The 17,069-nt window shown below is 40.3% G+C and overlaps 1 protein-coding gene across 3 annotated transcripts in view; it reads left to right on the top strand.

Annotated features, from left to right (window-relative positions):
• SHROOM2 (shroom family member 2) overlaps positions 1–17,069 on the top strand; it is a 114,541-nt gene that overhangs the window by 73,429 nt on the left and 24,043 nt on the right. For 2 of the 3 annotated variants that reach the window (XM_057389745.1, XM_057389760.1), the window contains 2 exons: positions 4,493–7,133; positions 9,041–9,144. In XM_057389745.1, the coding sequence (XP_057245728.1) occupies positions 4,493–7,133; positions 9,041–9,144 (2,745 nt within the window). The remainder of the gene's footprint in view (positions 1–4,492; positions 7,134–9,040; positions 9,145–17,069) is intronic. The other variant, XM_057389753.1, reaches the window with a different exon arrangement.

Here is a 17,069-nt window from a genome sequence, read left to right as displayed (position 1 = left end):
GGGAAGTGTTTTTTTTGTTTTGGTTTTTTTTTGTTTTGTTTTGTTTTGTTTTTTTCTTTGTTTTTGTTGCTTTTCCTACTCAGTTCTCATTGGGCCATAGTTATCCTGAGCATTAAAGAAAATTAGTCTGGTGTGTAATCCTGGTTTGGGAAATAGATTTTGGTTTTCTATACTTTGTGTTGTGCATTCTCCCTCATTACTTCTTGAGGTTAATGTTTTGTGGTAGTCAAAACAAAAGAACATTAATACTTCAGTATCTTATTTTATTTTTCATCTAATTTTTACAATTGGTTTTTCACTGTTTTCTTAGTGAGCCCCCCACTGTTTTTAAACTAACTTGTTATCTGCCCTTGAATAAAGGATCAGTGTTGATATTAGGCAGAAAGTGGTTTTTCTGATGTTTTTTGTAATAATTAATAGAAGTTTTAGAAAATCTTTGATTATAATATCTGCTGGTTTAAAGTTTGTATTTAAAYATCATGTAGGCAGGTTGATCTAGATTTATAGATTTGAAAACRGTAAAAGTCCTTGTACATAGAAACAGAACTCAGAAATTTCTAAAAGCTTCTGTATAATTTCTCATTGCAATGCTAAAGYTAAAGCATATTTCTACTATTAATGAGTCTCCTGTACTAAACTGTAAATGGTTATATGCTCCCTGCTCTTCCTGGTGGTTGCCCTTGTACCTTGTGAAAGTAAAATACTCCAAGATGTGTCTCAAGTTGTATTTTGATAGGACCTGGGGGTGTCCCAGTACTTAGAAAAAAAAAAATTGGTTCAGTGCCAGTTTGAAATGAGGTTTGATCAGGAAATAGTAGGTGTAAAGGAAAAGGGAGATGGGAACAGAGCAATCCTCTCSCCTCATATATTAGAAATAGCTGCAACTGTGGCAGACACTAGTATTAATAAAAACAACACATTCTTGCTCAGATGCTTCTGAAAGATTTAGTGGCTTTAGCTACAGCCTAATACCACAGTTCYCAGGTCGCTGCTATCCTGAGCCCCTTGGCTGCCTGCACTGCCCACATGAGAGGTGATGTATTGGGAAGATTTGTCAGCCCTGGTGTCTGTTATCCGGGACAGTTTTAGTGGCAGAGCTGGTTTCAGAATGCAGCTTCTGGAGGGAGGCCCAGCATTCCCACAGTGGTAGCCCAAGGATTTCGGTATTTTGGGGATTTCAGTTACAGGTGGGGTTCTTTGGGCTTGCTGATCTGCCAAAGGAGGCAAGCAGCCTCAGAGATTCCCCACTTTACACTTCACAGAAAGCTCAGCTGACTGGGAAGCACAGCAATCAGTAGCTGAAAGCAGCAGTATGCAAGGAGATAATGGAAGTAGCCCAAGCATCCCATCCTTGGGCTATTTCGAGAATTTCATGCCCTTCCTTGAGCTAATCATCTGAGASTGGTATTCCATGCCTAAAATTTCTCCTGAATATGCCTACCTGCATTCTCTCTGTGAGTGTGAAAATTCACTAAATCACTTGTAAAACATGGAGAATTCCAGAATTTGCAGGTGGTGGAGGTGGGGAAGATGCTTTTGCTCTCTTYCAAGCAGGATATACCTGGATTTTTTGTGTTGGGGGAATGGGGCACAGCTGACCAAAACAGCCTTGTGAAGATTATCCTTACTATCTACTGCTAGGTTAAGGTATGGGCAGTTTGAGTTGCTTTAGGTTTTTTTTTTTTGTTGTTTGGTTGGTTTTGGAGGGGTTTTTTTTTGCCAGCCTGATGAATTTGAATCTTTGAGAAGGTGGATGAAGCTAGAGACAACAGACAGACCAGAAGAGGCTGTACAGGAGAGAAGRTGGTCCTGGAACCCAGCCCTCCACATCCAGCCCTATATGTACGGGGTCTTTTTCATGTGACTTCAGTGCAAAAACTGTAAACTCCCTTGGGACCACTAGGTCTAGATGCCTCTGATGCAASGCTAAAGAGCTGGAACTTGTAAAGCTATTGGTGCCTTCATTTCCCTCTGTGAGACTTCTTTTTCACAGAAGTTGTATCTTAACATGGTGCAGACTTTTTCCCTAGCCCATCCTAAACTAAGACCGAGTGCACTTTTCTAGAAGGTGTGTAAGTGAACTATCTTAAGTTGCTGAAAGTTTAAACCCTGCATTTTCTTGCAGTAGGATACACTATAACAGAGGAGCCCTTGGATTTTTTTCTGTGCCCCTAGTTGTGCAGTTGAATCCAGCAACCTTTTCATTCCAGCTACTCCATTCCAGCCTTACAGGTGTGGCTGTGAGATACTTTGAGAGTACTTAAACTGTGGTTTGAGGGCAGTTAGGGTCAGGTGCATCTCATTGTAATCCCATGCAGTTGCTGAGATGAAATAATTTCTGTAAGGGCCCAGGAGCAGAAGCTCATGCTGCAGGTTTGGGAGGGGTGCTTTGCTGGCCAGTGTGGCTGAGGGATTGGGTTYGTAGCTTATTCCTGGGCTTCAGCTGCCAAACTTTGACCAGCAGTGTAGGTCAAAGTGAGTCGTTTTGAATCTGTTCTAAAAAAGCCATTGAGAGAAGGATATCCTGGGATGCCAGCCAGGCTCTGWCAGAAAACTGGCTCTTGGACTCTCTTCCGTGTCAGGGTTCACAGGAGCATTGCCTTGCAGTTAAGGACCCAGGAGATCATGCTTTGCAGTAACATGCCATTAGAAACCTTCCTGTGCTTTCTTTTAAAGTGTTTGCTGTTTCTGTTGGGTTTCCATTCATCATTTTCTAGCAGGGCTTTAACCTCTTATGCTGATGATCTCTGCTTCATGTTTGATACCAGCAGATTTGCATGGGACCTGGAAATTGAGGCTTTCCTGCATAAGTGGCATCTTTATCTTAATTAATGCTAAGTATCTGGTTGTGTTTTATGATCTTAAAGGTATTTTCAAAACTTAATAGTTCTATTATCTTCTTAGAGCTGAATGGGGTGGGAATATCAATTCTCAGTAATGTCTGGTTTACATTTCATTGACAAGAGTCCTAGTAATGACCTAGATACTTTTTACCTGAAACACAGTATCAACCTAAGATGACAATTAAACCTTTTTAAGGATTCAGCAAGATGTTTTAAATACTGAAAATAAACAAATGAAAAACGTAAAACCCCACAAGATGAGGCCAGTGTTGTCTCTTGATAATAAAATACTTTTAGAACATAAGCATAAAGTACATCTTCTCTTATTTCATATRAATTTCTTTTGACCATACTGTATAGAAAAGAAGTTTAAAAGGATATAGTAGTAGAAAGGAGAAAAGGCAATTCTGTTTGTATTGAATTCTAAAGAATTGTTGAGTTGACYTTTGCAATATTTTTGACAGAATAAAAGATCTATATCACTCTTTGGTTTTTTTTTTTGTGGACTAATCTAATTTCACCATTAGCTTTCACAGGTCTCTTTACAGCACAGGATTTGATTCATATAATTATAGCTACAGGGAAGTGGAATAATTCTGGGATTTCTACCAAGGGGCTTTGCATGCAAGGGCAAAAATTTGAATTTGGTATATAAAAGCAGGAGGAGCTGCCAGTGAAATTCAAACAGGGAGATGTCATGAAAATAATTGGAAAGACTGTCATCTCAGCTTCAATGTGTGGGGTTGACAGGAGGTGGGTGCTGTGAGAGAGAAAAGAAACTAAAAGAAAATGAAAGAAAACTCATTGGGTAGGAGAGTAACACAAGCAGCAAGATTTTGCAATAGTGTCCTTGGCAAAAGACTTGACAAGTAGTGTGTCAAAGATGATTATTTTACAGAGGAAGGAGTGGTATGGAGAAACTGGTGGCAATAAGGATTCTTGAAGGAAAATCAGAAGTTGGTTTGGCCATGCAGAGCCTGTGTTGCTTTGGTATCTTCTCTTGAAGTTTTCTTGTCCGTGTTGTGGAACTGGGGGGAATTAAAACTGCACTGATAAGGTGCTCATGCAGATGGTGTTTGAGACAAATGTATTTAATGCGTCTCTGCTTAAAAGTTACAATATTAAATGAATATGTAGATGTGAATATAACTTTATGGGAATAACTTAATGACAAAGGAATAACATCGAGGCTGAAGAAGTTTGGAGTCATATTTCAGAGATGAAGAGAGAAAGTTTAATAGCTGGAAGAATCTGGGGTGCCTGGAAAAGAAACTGAAAAATAAACTGGTGTTTGTTCTGGGAAAAAGTAATGGAGCTCACACTAAATTTTTCTAAAAGCAAAGTCAGCAAAATCAACAAGTTGTGGACGGAGAAGGGAGCCTTCAAGGAGATAAATGCATATTACATTCTGGCAAACTTACATAGGGAAGATGAGTCAGTTACTAAGGTTTCAAGCTTTGAATCAATGGCAAAGTATAAAGTTGGAGCCCTGACTTTGTGYTCAAACTTTCCATTTTGTTAGGTTGTTTGTCTTTAAATGCTGTGGAGATAGATCTTAACCAAAGTTACTAAAATGGGTGGTTATAATTCCATTGTGGTATTTTTGAAGTGTATTTCTTCTGACATTTTTTTTTGTTTGTTTCTTTCAGTAGTTGTTCTTCTCATGACCTGTCAAACTCGTGGGATCAGTCAAGTCTATATCGCACTTCTGACCAATTCAGCTCTTTGGGAAGTATGGACAGCTGGGACCACACTCCACAAGTATCCCAGTATGGAAGACTTTCATCTGCAAGGTCTAATAGCAGCATTGATCATCTGGGGAGCCAGAGTAAGCGGGATTCAGCCTATGGGTCATTCTCAACGAGTTCTAGCACCCCTGACCACACTCTGTCCAATGCAGACACATCTTCCATGGAGAATATGCTTTACAAAGTGGGCCACTGGGAGACTGCTAAGCATGGAAGTAAGTCTGGCCAGTGTTTGAATGACACTGGTGGAACAGAGGACAAACCTGGGTATTTGCCAGCACCCATCCAGTACGAGAACAACAAAAGTCCTAGAATAGAGGAACATCCAGATGAGAAGCTCACTAGCTGTGGAAGATCCAGTTTTGGACCTGTCTGGTACGTTCCTGATAAGAAGAAGTCTTCATCTCCTCCCCCACCACCTCCACCTCTTCGCAGTGACAGCTTTGCTGCAACCAAGGGCCATGAGAAAGCCCACGGCCCTGTGTACTCAGAAGGTACCAGCACGCAGCACTTTACAGCCCTGAACAGATCTCAACCTAGGAGTGACTGGAACTTGGAAACTGCAGAGCAGCAGCGCCGGCCCTCCAGAGCATGTGACAGGAGGATCAGCAGCTCAAATTATAAATCTGATCTCAGTTCAGAATATATTTTTTCATCAACTGGTGAAAGGTACAGTAGTAATGCGGGAGCTGTGAACAAACTGCAGCCATCCTTGTCAAGCACTGAYGTTAGGTTTGCACAGCCTGCTTACACTTACCACCACCAGCACCAGTACAGTGATGAAAGCACCTTTTATCACAGTGCAAGAATGTTAGCTGCACCTAAAGATCAGCAACATTATCTATCCTACAGTGGCATTCAGGACGTAGCTATAGATCATTTTCATGGCTACAGTCCAAACCAAGCGAGTCTGCTCAGCACTTCCTCTTTGATCAGTGCTGCTGAGCAGAAGGTGGACAACACTGGACAGAGTCGGTATTATTGTGTAACAGCAAAACAGCCTGCTCAGGGAAGCTCAAAGCCACCTCAACTTAAGGATGAAAGCTGGAAACTTGCGGTGGGAACCGATATGTCACTTGGACCTCATGAAAATTCTGCAGTTATTACAATGGTCCAAAACCCAAAATACTATCTACCTCAACAATCTGTTGAATCTTCACTGACAAGGTGTGAGAACAGTGGTCATTACCCAGCYGACAGAGAGGGAGATACTAGGTGTGCTGTAGTCGAAGAATCTAAAAAACCTAATCATACTGCAAAGTCTGGACAAAAGAAAAGCTGTGAGAACAGCTCTGAGGAAAGTGAAACTAGGCACAGTCAGCAGGAGTATGTAAAGGGCTGTGTCCTTACCACTGAGAACAGATCTGCTCAGAAAGATTTTAGGTGGGGGAAAGATGAGAGTAGCAAGATTTCACCTCAGAAGACACCAATGTTGCACTCTTTAGCTCAGGAAGGGAAAAAACAATCTGACAGCAACCCAGAAGCGGTAAGAGAACGACAGGCCTCATTTGACACTCACCTGTCTAAACAGGCACGAAGGAGCGATCGTTTTTCAACAACCCTCAGAAATGAGATCCAAATGAGRAGAGCAAAGCTGCAGAAAAGTAGAAGTACTGCTACACTACTAGCGTCATCTGAAGCAGAAGAGTGCAATGAGACCTGGAAACCAGATTCAACAGAAAATGTCACCACCTCCCCCGACACAAACTTTACCAGTGCCTACAAAGATCACCTCAAGGAAGCACAGGCCAGGGTTCTGAGTGCAACGTCCTTCAAACGTCGGGACTTGGAGCCCAGCCCTGTTGAATGTCTCCCCAGGTCACCTGAGCGGAAAACTGGTAGCTACAACTCTTCATTACTRACTTTGGTTTCTGAAGATGTCTCTGGATTCCTTGAGGCTACACAAGCCAAACCAAACCCTACAGGGAGTGGCACTCATCACGTTTCTCGTGTTGGAGCCAGGAAGAGGTTCACAGCTGAGCAAAAACTYAAGTCCTACTCAGAGCCAGAAAAGATGAATGAGGTGGGCGTGTCAGAGGATGAATGCCATGCTCATTGCCGTCCAAATACATCAGAAGAAGCCCTGGGCTCATTTGCAGACAGGTGGAAATTTTTTGAAGAAACAAGTAAGCCTGCATCTAGAAAATCATCACAGAAACCAGGTCCCCATGGCCTAGCAGAGGGACAGACTGAGAGGCCAGACAGGAGAGTGCMGGAGGGAGAGGAGCTGTGGTGTGAGAGAAGAGGTCGGGTAGCCTCCGTTGGACCTGAAACTGCTCATGCTTCTAAAGACAGTGTTCACCATAGCAGCAGCAATAAGGCTGCTGAGAGGATTGGGAAATCTGCACAGCCACAACGCCTGGGAACCTTTGCAGAGTATGAGGCATCGTGGAAGGAGCAGCGGAAGCCAGTAGAGCCAAGGAGCTCAGGAAGGTACCACTCAGCCGATAATATCCTCGATACAGGCCACGAACAGCATGGGAAATCCCAATACACCCATGAGAGGTCTAGATCATCCCCTTCCACTGATTTCTACAAACAGGTACAAGTGTCTTTTTCACTTAAAATTAAAKTGCCCAAGGTGGTGGGGAAAGAGAATTTTTATGAAAATTTCCWATTTAGGAACACTACGTAATGTGGTGTTTGCCTTTTATCAGTAAAGGTGTAAATGTTACAGGTAGCTCTCTTAAGTAAAATGAGGAAGATCAAAGTTTGTACTGCACAAGAGCAATTGGATCGCAGTAATTTCTTGGGTGTTGTAGTCAGATGGGAAAACCCATGACTGATATGATAATATCCTCTTTTTTACAGTAGAGATCTAGGAGGTTCAAAGCAATAATCACCTGGAGTTATTTTTTCATTGGTGTGGTCATTTTTCCTGTTTAAAGCTTTTGAATTCTTGGAAACTGTGAAGAAAAGTGTTCAAAGTGAAAAAATACATACTTTYGTCCAATTTTTTAATGGTCTAATAATTTCCATGGATTTCCTTTTTTAAACTTGCTTCATGCAAGAGCTGCATAGGACAAAACTTCTGCCTAATAAAGTTTAGGGATTATAAATATTCCTGTTAATGTTAAAGCTACAGCAACAATAAAAATGCTTAATGCTTTGGTTTGTGTCAGTTTGATTGATTTAAGATGTATACATTTATTCCTTAGAGAGATGCCAAATGTCTGTTCAACTTGCAAGTAAATATTAAGTTAATATTTAACTAAGCAGGGCCAGGCAATGGTTGGCAGGTGGCACTGGAAGTAAACAGAGAAACCAAGTCTCTTTAGTTCTCTGTTAAAAGATGTTGTTCAAGCTGCTACAAGATTGCCTGATATGTATAAGGAGTCATAGTGTATTCAACCTGTGTTGAACTTTGCCTTCTGCAAGAATAGAATTGAAGCAATGCAGTTGTACGTTATTTTTTCCCCTCTTGTTAAAAACATTGCATACACAGGTCACTTCTCTGTGTGTGTGTCTGTGTGTGTGTAGACATGGAGTAGAATGAGAATAGCTCAAAAAGAAACAAAAATGTTGATCTYTGGAAGTTGTGGACTGTCTTTCCAGTAAGTTTTTTGTGTCTTTAAGTTTGGCAAAAGTTATTTTTGAACTCTATGTGCAGACTTAATTATGCRGATAATTTACTAGGGGAGAGATTCCAAGCACTGAAGATATTCACCTGGAAGTTATTTTGAAAATTAAATTCACTATATTAGTAAATAATTGCCTACCCAGTAGAAAAATCATATCATCTACTCCCTGTATGCATTTTTGGTTTATTAGTCAGTGCCTTTAAGTTTAGTATAGGCCTCCTGGGGCAAAAAGCAGACACCTGTTTAGGCACCTGGAAAATATGGTGATAAGTGCATTGAAGATGCYTACAACAGACTCAAGTAAATAAAGATGTTGGTTTGCATATATGATTCAGATTATTCCAGTGCTAATGCGCAATTAAATTTCCTGTAGGTTCAGTGTTTGTAATGCAAAGCTACTCTTTGGGTGGGGTTGTTTGAAGATAGTGAGATAATACGTTCTGGAACAGCACTGTTGGTGTTTTACTGAGGAAATTAAAGCACGGGGATTCACAACCTGGTGCATACTCACATCTCCTAAAATACGAGCAACTCTTCTGCAACTTCTGCACCTCTTTTTTTTTTTTTGTTGTTGTTTGTTTGTGCCAAATGGAAGTTGCAAGCGTTTATATAAATGTTAAGCTCTTCTGTAGATCAGCAAAGCGGAGCAGCAGCGCGAGCGTAGCCAGGTCGGGAGTGCTGCACAAGAGGTCACAGAGCACACTGTACTGCTTAAAACCAAACAAGCTTAAAACGTGCTATGCTGTTGACTTCATGTATATTCAAACAGRGCAAACCCACAAATAAGAGGTTCCATAATCATAGATTTTTTTTTGGAGGCTGAAACATGATGACTTGGTCTCTTACTTGTACTATAAACCTCTTTTAGGAAGTACCAGTTGAAGTAAGGAGACAAGCAGAGGATTTAAAGGAAGATGGGGAGTGTATTTTCTCTAATGTTAACAAACTGGATGAAAGGAACTGCATTGTAAGGTAAGTATTTCTTAAGTTCTCCCTCTAAAAGATTTCTTTTTGACAATTCTGATCTGATCTTTTCCTGGCTCAAACTKGAAATTTTGCTGTGATGATTTCAGAGTTTCTGAAGTGCCTTTTTTCTCTTGTTTCCCTCCTTCTCCCCATGCATGACAGAATTAATGTTGGGGCTGAAATTTTTGGGAACTCTAGTGTGACCTTAAAGAAATTGTCCAGTGTTGAGCATATTATGGTTTGTACARAGGCAGTTGATTCTTACTTGTGTGCATGAAATGATAGTTACAGATCTTTTGGGGGGTGGGTGGGTGGCCTGAGGCTTCCCAAAAGAGTTTTCCAGTATTATCCTTGGCAAAGACAGAATGCTGCTGGGACATAGTAGTGCTGTAAATTAGACTTTTGTTTTCTTGTGCCTTTACAGAATACAGTGCATGAATAGACGKCACTAAAATTTGTTTTACCGTTTGATCAGCTCTGATTTTCTCTGCTAATTCATGTTTTAATAAATGTACAATGTTTTCAGACCCTTTTGAAAGGTGCGACTGTACGCAGTGCGTAGTTAAAATCCTTTAAATGTCTAACATGCTGGGGGYTGCCCTCGTCCTGGCCCGTTGTGGTGTGAGCAGTGATTTCAGCAGTCGCTGATCCTGCGGCTGCTGAAGCCGAGCTGAGGTTGTGCACACACTGTTATCGCCACGTCTGACAGCTCTGTGTTTCACAACAGAGCCAACCCGTACATAGGGAAAAATAACCTCTCTAGCCTTTCCTCGCTTCTGTAAGTGGCATTAATCTCTTGGGGGTGGAGGGAGGAAATTAGGAATTGTAGCAAACACACACTCTAGGCATTACCATAAGGCCTTGTCAAAAGTTAGTATTTATTTCTGGATTTATACGATTGTATTTTGCATTGTTTATGGCTCAGCTGAAGAGTCCACCCCCTATTTTTGTAATTTTTTTGTAGCCCTTTGTACTTACTGTAGTGATTTCAGAACGAATAGCCCGGGAGGGTGCGAGTGTGCGCGCACGCGTGTGGAGGGAGGGAAGGAGGGGAGGGAAGGAGGGGAGGGAAGGAGGGGAGGGGAGGCGGGCGCAGTGAGCCGGGACTGCTGTAGGCGAGCAGCATCTCTGGACAAGTGAAATGATTCCCATCTCCCAGTGCTGAAGCCCAGTCACAAAAGCTCGGCTGAATAATACTCCTACGCCAGCGTTTTAGCAGTGTTTGTGCAGCACAATTCTTGCTTTATTATCATGGAATCCATGAAAATCACATGACTGGGCACCAGCTGCAGTAACTTTTTTTTCAGCTGGAGCCTGTTTTGACAGACTGTTTCAGATGTAGTATTTGGCCATTTTACCATATTACAGAAGGTTTTGTAAAATCYGCTCTTTCACAGTCTTTCTCTCAACATTGATATGCAGAGGGTTGATATGCCTTCTGTATTCAAAAACTAACTAATTAAAATCCCTCATTTGGGCATTTAATTCCTGTGTTGTGACCTGCCACTGCATGATAATGAATGGCTGCCTTATGGGAAAGAATATATAYTTCCATGTGCTGCTTTTTTAACAAGGTATTCTTGTGCTCAAAAGGAACTGGACTTGTGACATAGATTGATTTTATTATTTTTCAGCTGCCCTAAAGGCGTTTAATTTTCTATTTTTAAAAGGTASCAATCTGCAAATGGCTAGCAAATCTACCTAATTCAGAGTATATTCTAGTACTTGAATAGGAACCAAACATGAGGTCTTCTTGTGGTCAYATTTAATACTTTCTTTTAAAATTTATGTTTTGATTAAATTGCTGGCAGCTGTTGTTTTGTGCTGCTGAGGCCTGTGTGATATGGTTGCTTTTGTGCTACCACAGTCAGTGTGATGGGGCTGAACATAGGAGTGGTCCTTCTGCATTAGTGGGGGTGAGATGTGCAGGAGCCAAAGCTGAGGGACAGTTGTGGAGTCCACAGGAGCTTTCTCCAGCTTTGAGACAGTCCTGCACTACAGAGTGCATCTGGTCTCCCTCCCCTTCAGTGTTATGAGAAAAGAAAAAAAATAATAATAACTTAAAATAACCTTTCTGTATTTGCCATTTACAGCTTCCCTGATTATTTTCCGTAGAAATATGAGTCTTTTAAATGCACCAGATCTAGAATGAAAAAGGGTTAGAATATTGTAATAGCAAATGGCTTTTTAAAAACAAACAAAAATAAAAACTCTCTTTCTCTGAAAACAAAGAAAAATAAAGATTATGTTTTTTTCTCCTGGGTTTTTTTGCTACAGTATTTTCTTGGCTGTTCTTTTTTAGCAAACAGTTGTAAAACCTAAATTAACACTACTTTGAAAAATTTTGGGGGTGTGAGTGTTGAGTTGATGAAGATAATTTGTGAACCTCTTTCATCTTCAAGCTCTGTTTTTCCCCTCTGAGATTACTGAATGGTTCCAATGAATTCAGGTTGTTTCATCTCCCTTTTTAGTAGAGCTCCAACATGTTCTTTTGAACTGCAGTGTTTAATAGTTCAGGGTATTACTTTTGTAGGAAGAGAAAATAGTAGTCCATAGCAGCCATTGTTATCCCTTATGGAAGAATCAAGCCACTCTTGTTTTGAACCTACAGGGATGCAAACAGTCATCTAACATGAGATGAGTATTTTTGTACTGAGAGGTCGATGTGATTCTATGTATGTTCTTAACTTTARGACAGCTTAAAAGCGTTATACAATTCTGCTGATCTGTAAAACAAAAAATGATGCTTTTTAAAWTTTTTTATTGATGCTACTCTTTCTGTTTCAATTTAGTTACAAAAGCCTATCTTTTTACAGATATAAAGTCTGTGCTTCTTTCAACATGTCTCTCTTTCTGCATTTGTAAAATTACTTATACTGGTTATATAATTAACTTTCCTTATAGAAGTCTCCACAATTTACAAACTGAAATAGACTTTCAAAAGGTTAAAGAGGGAAATGAGTGCTCTGATCAGTAGTCTGTGACTTCCTGGAGTATGACATGCACACATAAAAGTCATCCTGCATCAAAAGAATCATGTTTTATGAGCTAATTCTTAAGATTGTCATCAACTAGAAATGTTTACAGCCATTGCTTTTATTTACTTTCTAAGAATATTTGACTTCTACCTCTATTAATTTGTTCCTGTGATGTCTATTAAAGTTACATAACTTCAAAAAGTGAAAAAGGGTATATGAGATCACAGGTTGCAGAAAATATTTCAACATTTAATAGGTGTCAAGTGCAAGAGCATGTGCATGTCAAGTGTAGGACCGCAGCATGACTCAACTCTGATTAAACACTGTAAAATATTTATTTAGTGTTTTCATACCTTAATAGTTACGCCTATTTGAGTTGAGCTCTTGAAGACAGAGGAACAGCCTTTGCAACACAAAACCAAATTTAAAATAATTTCTTAATGCCTAAATTCCCAAGTACAGGGTTTTAGAAAAATCTTTGATGAGCCAGAAGCAGAAGCCTATAGAGGTGTTCTCAAGTTCTAATTCGGCTCTTCATAGTGAAACTGATCTTTCATCACCTGGTGRATATCTGGGCTCCATGCTCACCCTTTTAGGTACTGGAAGGTGCTGKARGGTCTCCCTGGAGCCTTCTCTTCTCTAGGCTGAACAGCCCTGACCCTCTCAGGCTGTCCTCTGATCATAGTACTGACCCTCCTTTGGACATGTTCTAATGAGACCATGTTTTTCTTCTTTTTGAGACCCTACAGCAGAATGCAGCAATCAAGGTGGGGTTTCACAAAAGCAGAGTAGACTTCCTTGACTTGCTGGCCCCACTGCTTTTGATGTAGCCATTTGGCTCTCTGAGCTGGGATTGCATGCTGCTGAGTGATTATTGCACATTTTGTCCACAAACACCCCCAAGTTTTTCCTCCCAAGGCCAGTCTTGGTCCATTTTCAGCCTGACTTTCTGCTTGGGATTGCCCTGACCYAGGTGCAGAACCTGCCACTTGGCCTTGCTGACCTTCATTAGGTTGTTCATGTATTGTTAGTGTTGAACAGTCAATTTAACTGTGAGTTGTTTTTCCCGACTGAACATTGCAGGACGAGTATGTCTCAGTCATTGTAAGACTTACCAAGACGTTACCAGAGCTATGTAAGCAAAATATTTTTACCCTTTTCTTTGTGAGGAAGAAATAGTATGATCTTGTGCAACTGCTTCCTTAGAAATCAGTGGAAAAATTACTTTGGCAATTGTTTCATGCATGTGTTAACAAGCTCCACAGAGTTTTCTCCAGGTTGAACAATCCCAACTCTCTAATCCTGTCTTCACAGGAGAGGTGTTCCRTTCCTCTGATCATCTCCCTGGCACTCCTCTGGACTTGCTCCAGCAGGTCCATGTCCTTAGCTTTTCTTTATCGTGAGATACAGATTATTAAGGTGTTTCTCAGATCAGTTTTTTTGCAAGTGATGTCAATGTGTGTGTCATATGGCAGTGGCACAGTACAATCTGGGCTGTTACAAATTTTGTGGTTTTTCTGAGAATGGGAAAAACCYACTGTGGCTCTTCCTATGCATATAGAAGAGAAAGAGTCATCTATATATGAGAAATCCCCTGTAACTTTTCATTTTCCTCAGGTTTCTGTGAATACTTGTTACTAGTACAAGTTTCATTGCCATGAACCATTATGACCTTCCAGTGTACTAGTGTATATGACTGACTAATAACAGACATGTAAATATCACCCTTAGAGGCGGTGGAACCTTGAATCACTGGTACGTGATGGCAGCTGATGGATGTTGATGCTTAACAACAGGCCAAAGGTCTACCTAGGCAGGTTTTTTTCTCGTAGCCAGTAGCAGATGCTTGGGGAACAGAATCTTAGTTTTGTGTCTTTATAATTCAGAATCATTTCCTCATAGCAGCAACTCTTGCCACTGAGTTTTTCATCCCTTCTCTAAATCATCTAGATCTAATGAGTTCTGATGTGAGTGATGTGATGAGACAAGTGAGGACTTTGTCTCATGGAAGTCAAATTTTTAAGAGCCTCAGGTGAGATAAAATTAATTTAATTTTCTAAATCATCTAAAAATTCAAAGTCTCTGTCATTCAGATCACTCTTGTCCATATGCACAGTGACTCTTTCTAAGATTATTAATGCGTCCAAGAGACATCTTCTCTACACAGGCCCAAATTATTCTTTGCCATTTTTACTCATTAATGCAACTGCTGAATCTCTTAATAAAATTTCTACTTCTTCGCTTAATTCTGATATTAAGTTTGTGATTTTGAAGTTTTCCAAATTCATAATGATTATTATTTTTTATCCTTGCTTTTTTCTCTCATTCGCTCCCTTCAGCATCCTCACACCTTTCCTCCCCCAACACTGGGAGTGTCACTGTGCTCAAGCAGGCTGCCCAAGTAACAGAGGGATGGCTGGTTGTGCATCACAGTTCAGCAATTTCCTGTGGAAGTTTCAGGTGATTGTCATATAGCCCAGGTGGTTTATGACTACGCACATTTAATGGAGTGCAGCATCTGAGAATAGTTCCTGCAAAAGCTGTTTTTTGCTTGTGGAGATATGAAGGGGAGACTGTGTCAATTTTTTGCTGCAGCCTTATTTTCTTTATATTCTTACTATTGTACTTTCATCCCTATAATCTGTTTGGCAGATAACTATGTTTGAATAAGTGCCTTTTTTTCCTGGGTTTTTTTTTCCCCTAACACCCTTAAGAATCTGTACCTCAACTTTCCTTTTAAAGCTTTCTCTTTTTTTGCCATACTTTGGTTATACATCTGCTTTGCTAGATTTGTTCTGGATTTTCCCCATTTGAGTAAAACTTAAGTTCTCTGATGGATGTTTCTTTTAATTGCTATTTAATTCAACCTTTGGAGGGGACAGGAAGAGGGAAGAAAAAGGGATGGTTGGGTGTTTTGGTAGGTGTTACACATTTTCTCTGAGTTCCATATCTTCAGATGCATGTTATCTTTTAGCATTATACCATCTGGCTTGTTCTTTTTAAAAATATTCATCTCATGTATGTAAATGCCCTTTTCAAAATTAAATACCACTGTGTGGATTCTTGATCTCACAAAAGATTTATCTAAATTCATACAGCCAATGGCACAGGATAGCTCTTCAAATAGCAAAGTTTTGAACCAGATTTTTCTCATACCTCAAGATCAAGGCAGAAGTTGCACAATAAATTGTCCCACTTGGAGTCTTTTTCTTCCTCTTKTTGTCCATGTTAAAACTTTCAGGCTGATTGAGCTGAGAGATGTGTGGGCATTTTCGTAAGCATCACAAATGCATTATTCTGGCATTTGGGATGGTTGTGGCTAAATGAAAGTGTTAAAACTTGCAGGTTCCTGCCACTGCCTCCCCATTCCTCGGTCCCCTGGCAGCGCTCAGCCGGTGGCTGTCAGGTGTGCAGGTCACTGTGATGCTCCACTCAGGCTCACCAGCAGCTGCTGGATCTCATTAAATGGGGGCTGGACTGCCTCCAAAACCTCTGCTTGGTTTACAGTACACTATAGTAATACAGCCCTGTTTCTTCCCCATGCAATTTGTGCATTCTCCACACCCTTGAAAATGTGGACTCTACCTTTATTAGGTGATCTTTGGATCCCTGTTTCTAAACTTGAGGTTGGCTGTCCCATTTTGTATATCCACTTTTTTTCTACTTGCAGCTCCTTACTACTTCTTACTACAAAATAAAGTTACTATTGCTTTAACTGCTCCTGGCACATCTCCTCACTGAACTGAGTGACAGCTAGGAGTATGCAAGGCCATCCTGGAATGATAAAAGGAAGTGTTGGAGGGTAATGTCTTCGTACAGAAGATTTCCCCCCCTATYCCTAAAGGTGTTGCCAAGCATGAGAAGCTGGAAGAAATCCTAAACATGATTCTGCAGGTACTGAAATTGGRAGTGAGCAAAAGAACAGCACACAAAAATGTTTGTGGAGAGAGAAACAGAGATAAATTTGTATGCATTAGTTCATTTTTGTATTCTGGTTAGATTTTACTGCTTTCCCCAGAAAGAGGATTATAATGAAAATGGTCTAAAGATGTGTGTTTTCATTGCATTGCTTGAAATCCAGCTATCTTCTTACAGCCCTGTTGATGTTAACAACAGTTGAGTAGGGAGATTAGAGCTAATGTAAGATATAGTCTCCAGTGGTTATAGTCATAAAAGCATCATGTGCTGATGGATTGTAGATTTTATTTTCCCTTAAGTTACTTGATGAAAAGCTTAATTGGAAATAGGTGACTGATTTGTGTCCTCAGTGCAGCAGTTAATATATTTCTGACGTATGGAGTGGCTTTATGGTGTTCTGGTACTAAAAGCTAGCCTGTGAAGCATTCGCTTTCTGATATAAGCCCTTAGGCAACATGGTTATGGTTTGCTGTCACACAAGAGACTGTTTATGTTGGTAGATGTGAGTAAAGTTTTGTGCTAAAAAGTGACGTGACAGCTGTAGCTTCCATTTCTCTGCATGGGCCAACCACACTTGCTGCAGTCTGTTAACCAATTGTGTTGTATTATGTAAATTGGTATTTTTTCTTGAAGTCATTCTCACTCTCTATTGGAATGAAATAGGCAGCTTTGGGAGGCAGAAAAATTTTAGGGGAGTTTATTAACTGGATATGTAACTGCTCTATGCGATTTTGTATGCAGTTTAAATAACATTTTTCTCTTAAAGTGGTCGTCTTTAAAATTATCTTTTCATACATATTAAAGCTTTATCCACACCTTCCCTATTAAGTCTTTAATGTGTTCTTGTAGGAAAATTGAAAGGAGCTTGAGCTTTGCTCTGATGAAAGCCATAATGCCTTCTAAAGATGGAGCGTGGGGGTGGCAATGTGCTCATACAGCATGAAAGCATTTAGTTCTTTCCCTGCAGAATCTCCTGCAAGAGAGGGCGCCTGTGCACACAACACATGCAAAAAAATTCAGGCTGGAGGGCTGTTG

Source organism: Malurus melanocephalus, unplaced genomic scaffold, assembly GCF_030028575.1.
Source record: "Malurus melanocephalus ecotype Western Australia unplaced genomic scaffold, MMel_1.1 scaffold_1, whole genome shotgun sequence".
Classification (NCBI taxonomy): domain Eukaryota; kingdom Metazoa; phylum Chordata; class Aves; order Passeriformes; family Maluridae; genus Malurus; species Malurus melanocephalus.
Note: the sequence above shows the minus strand (reverse complement) of the source record. Positions and strands in the feature narration are given on the sequence as shown.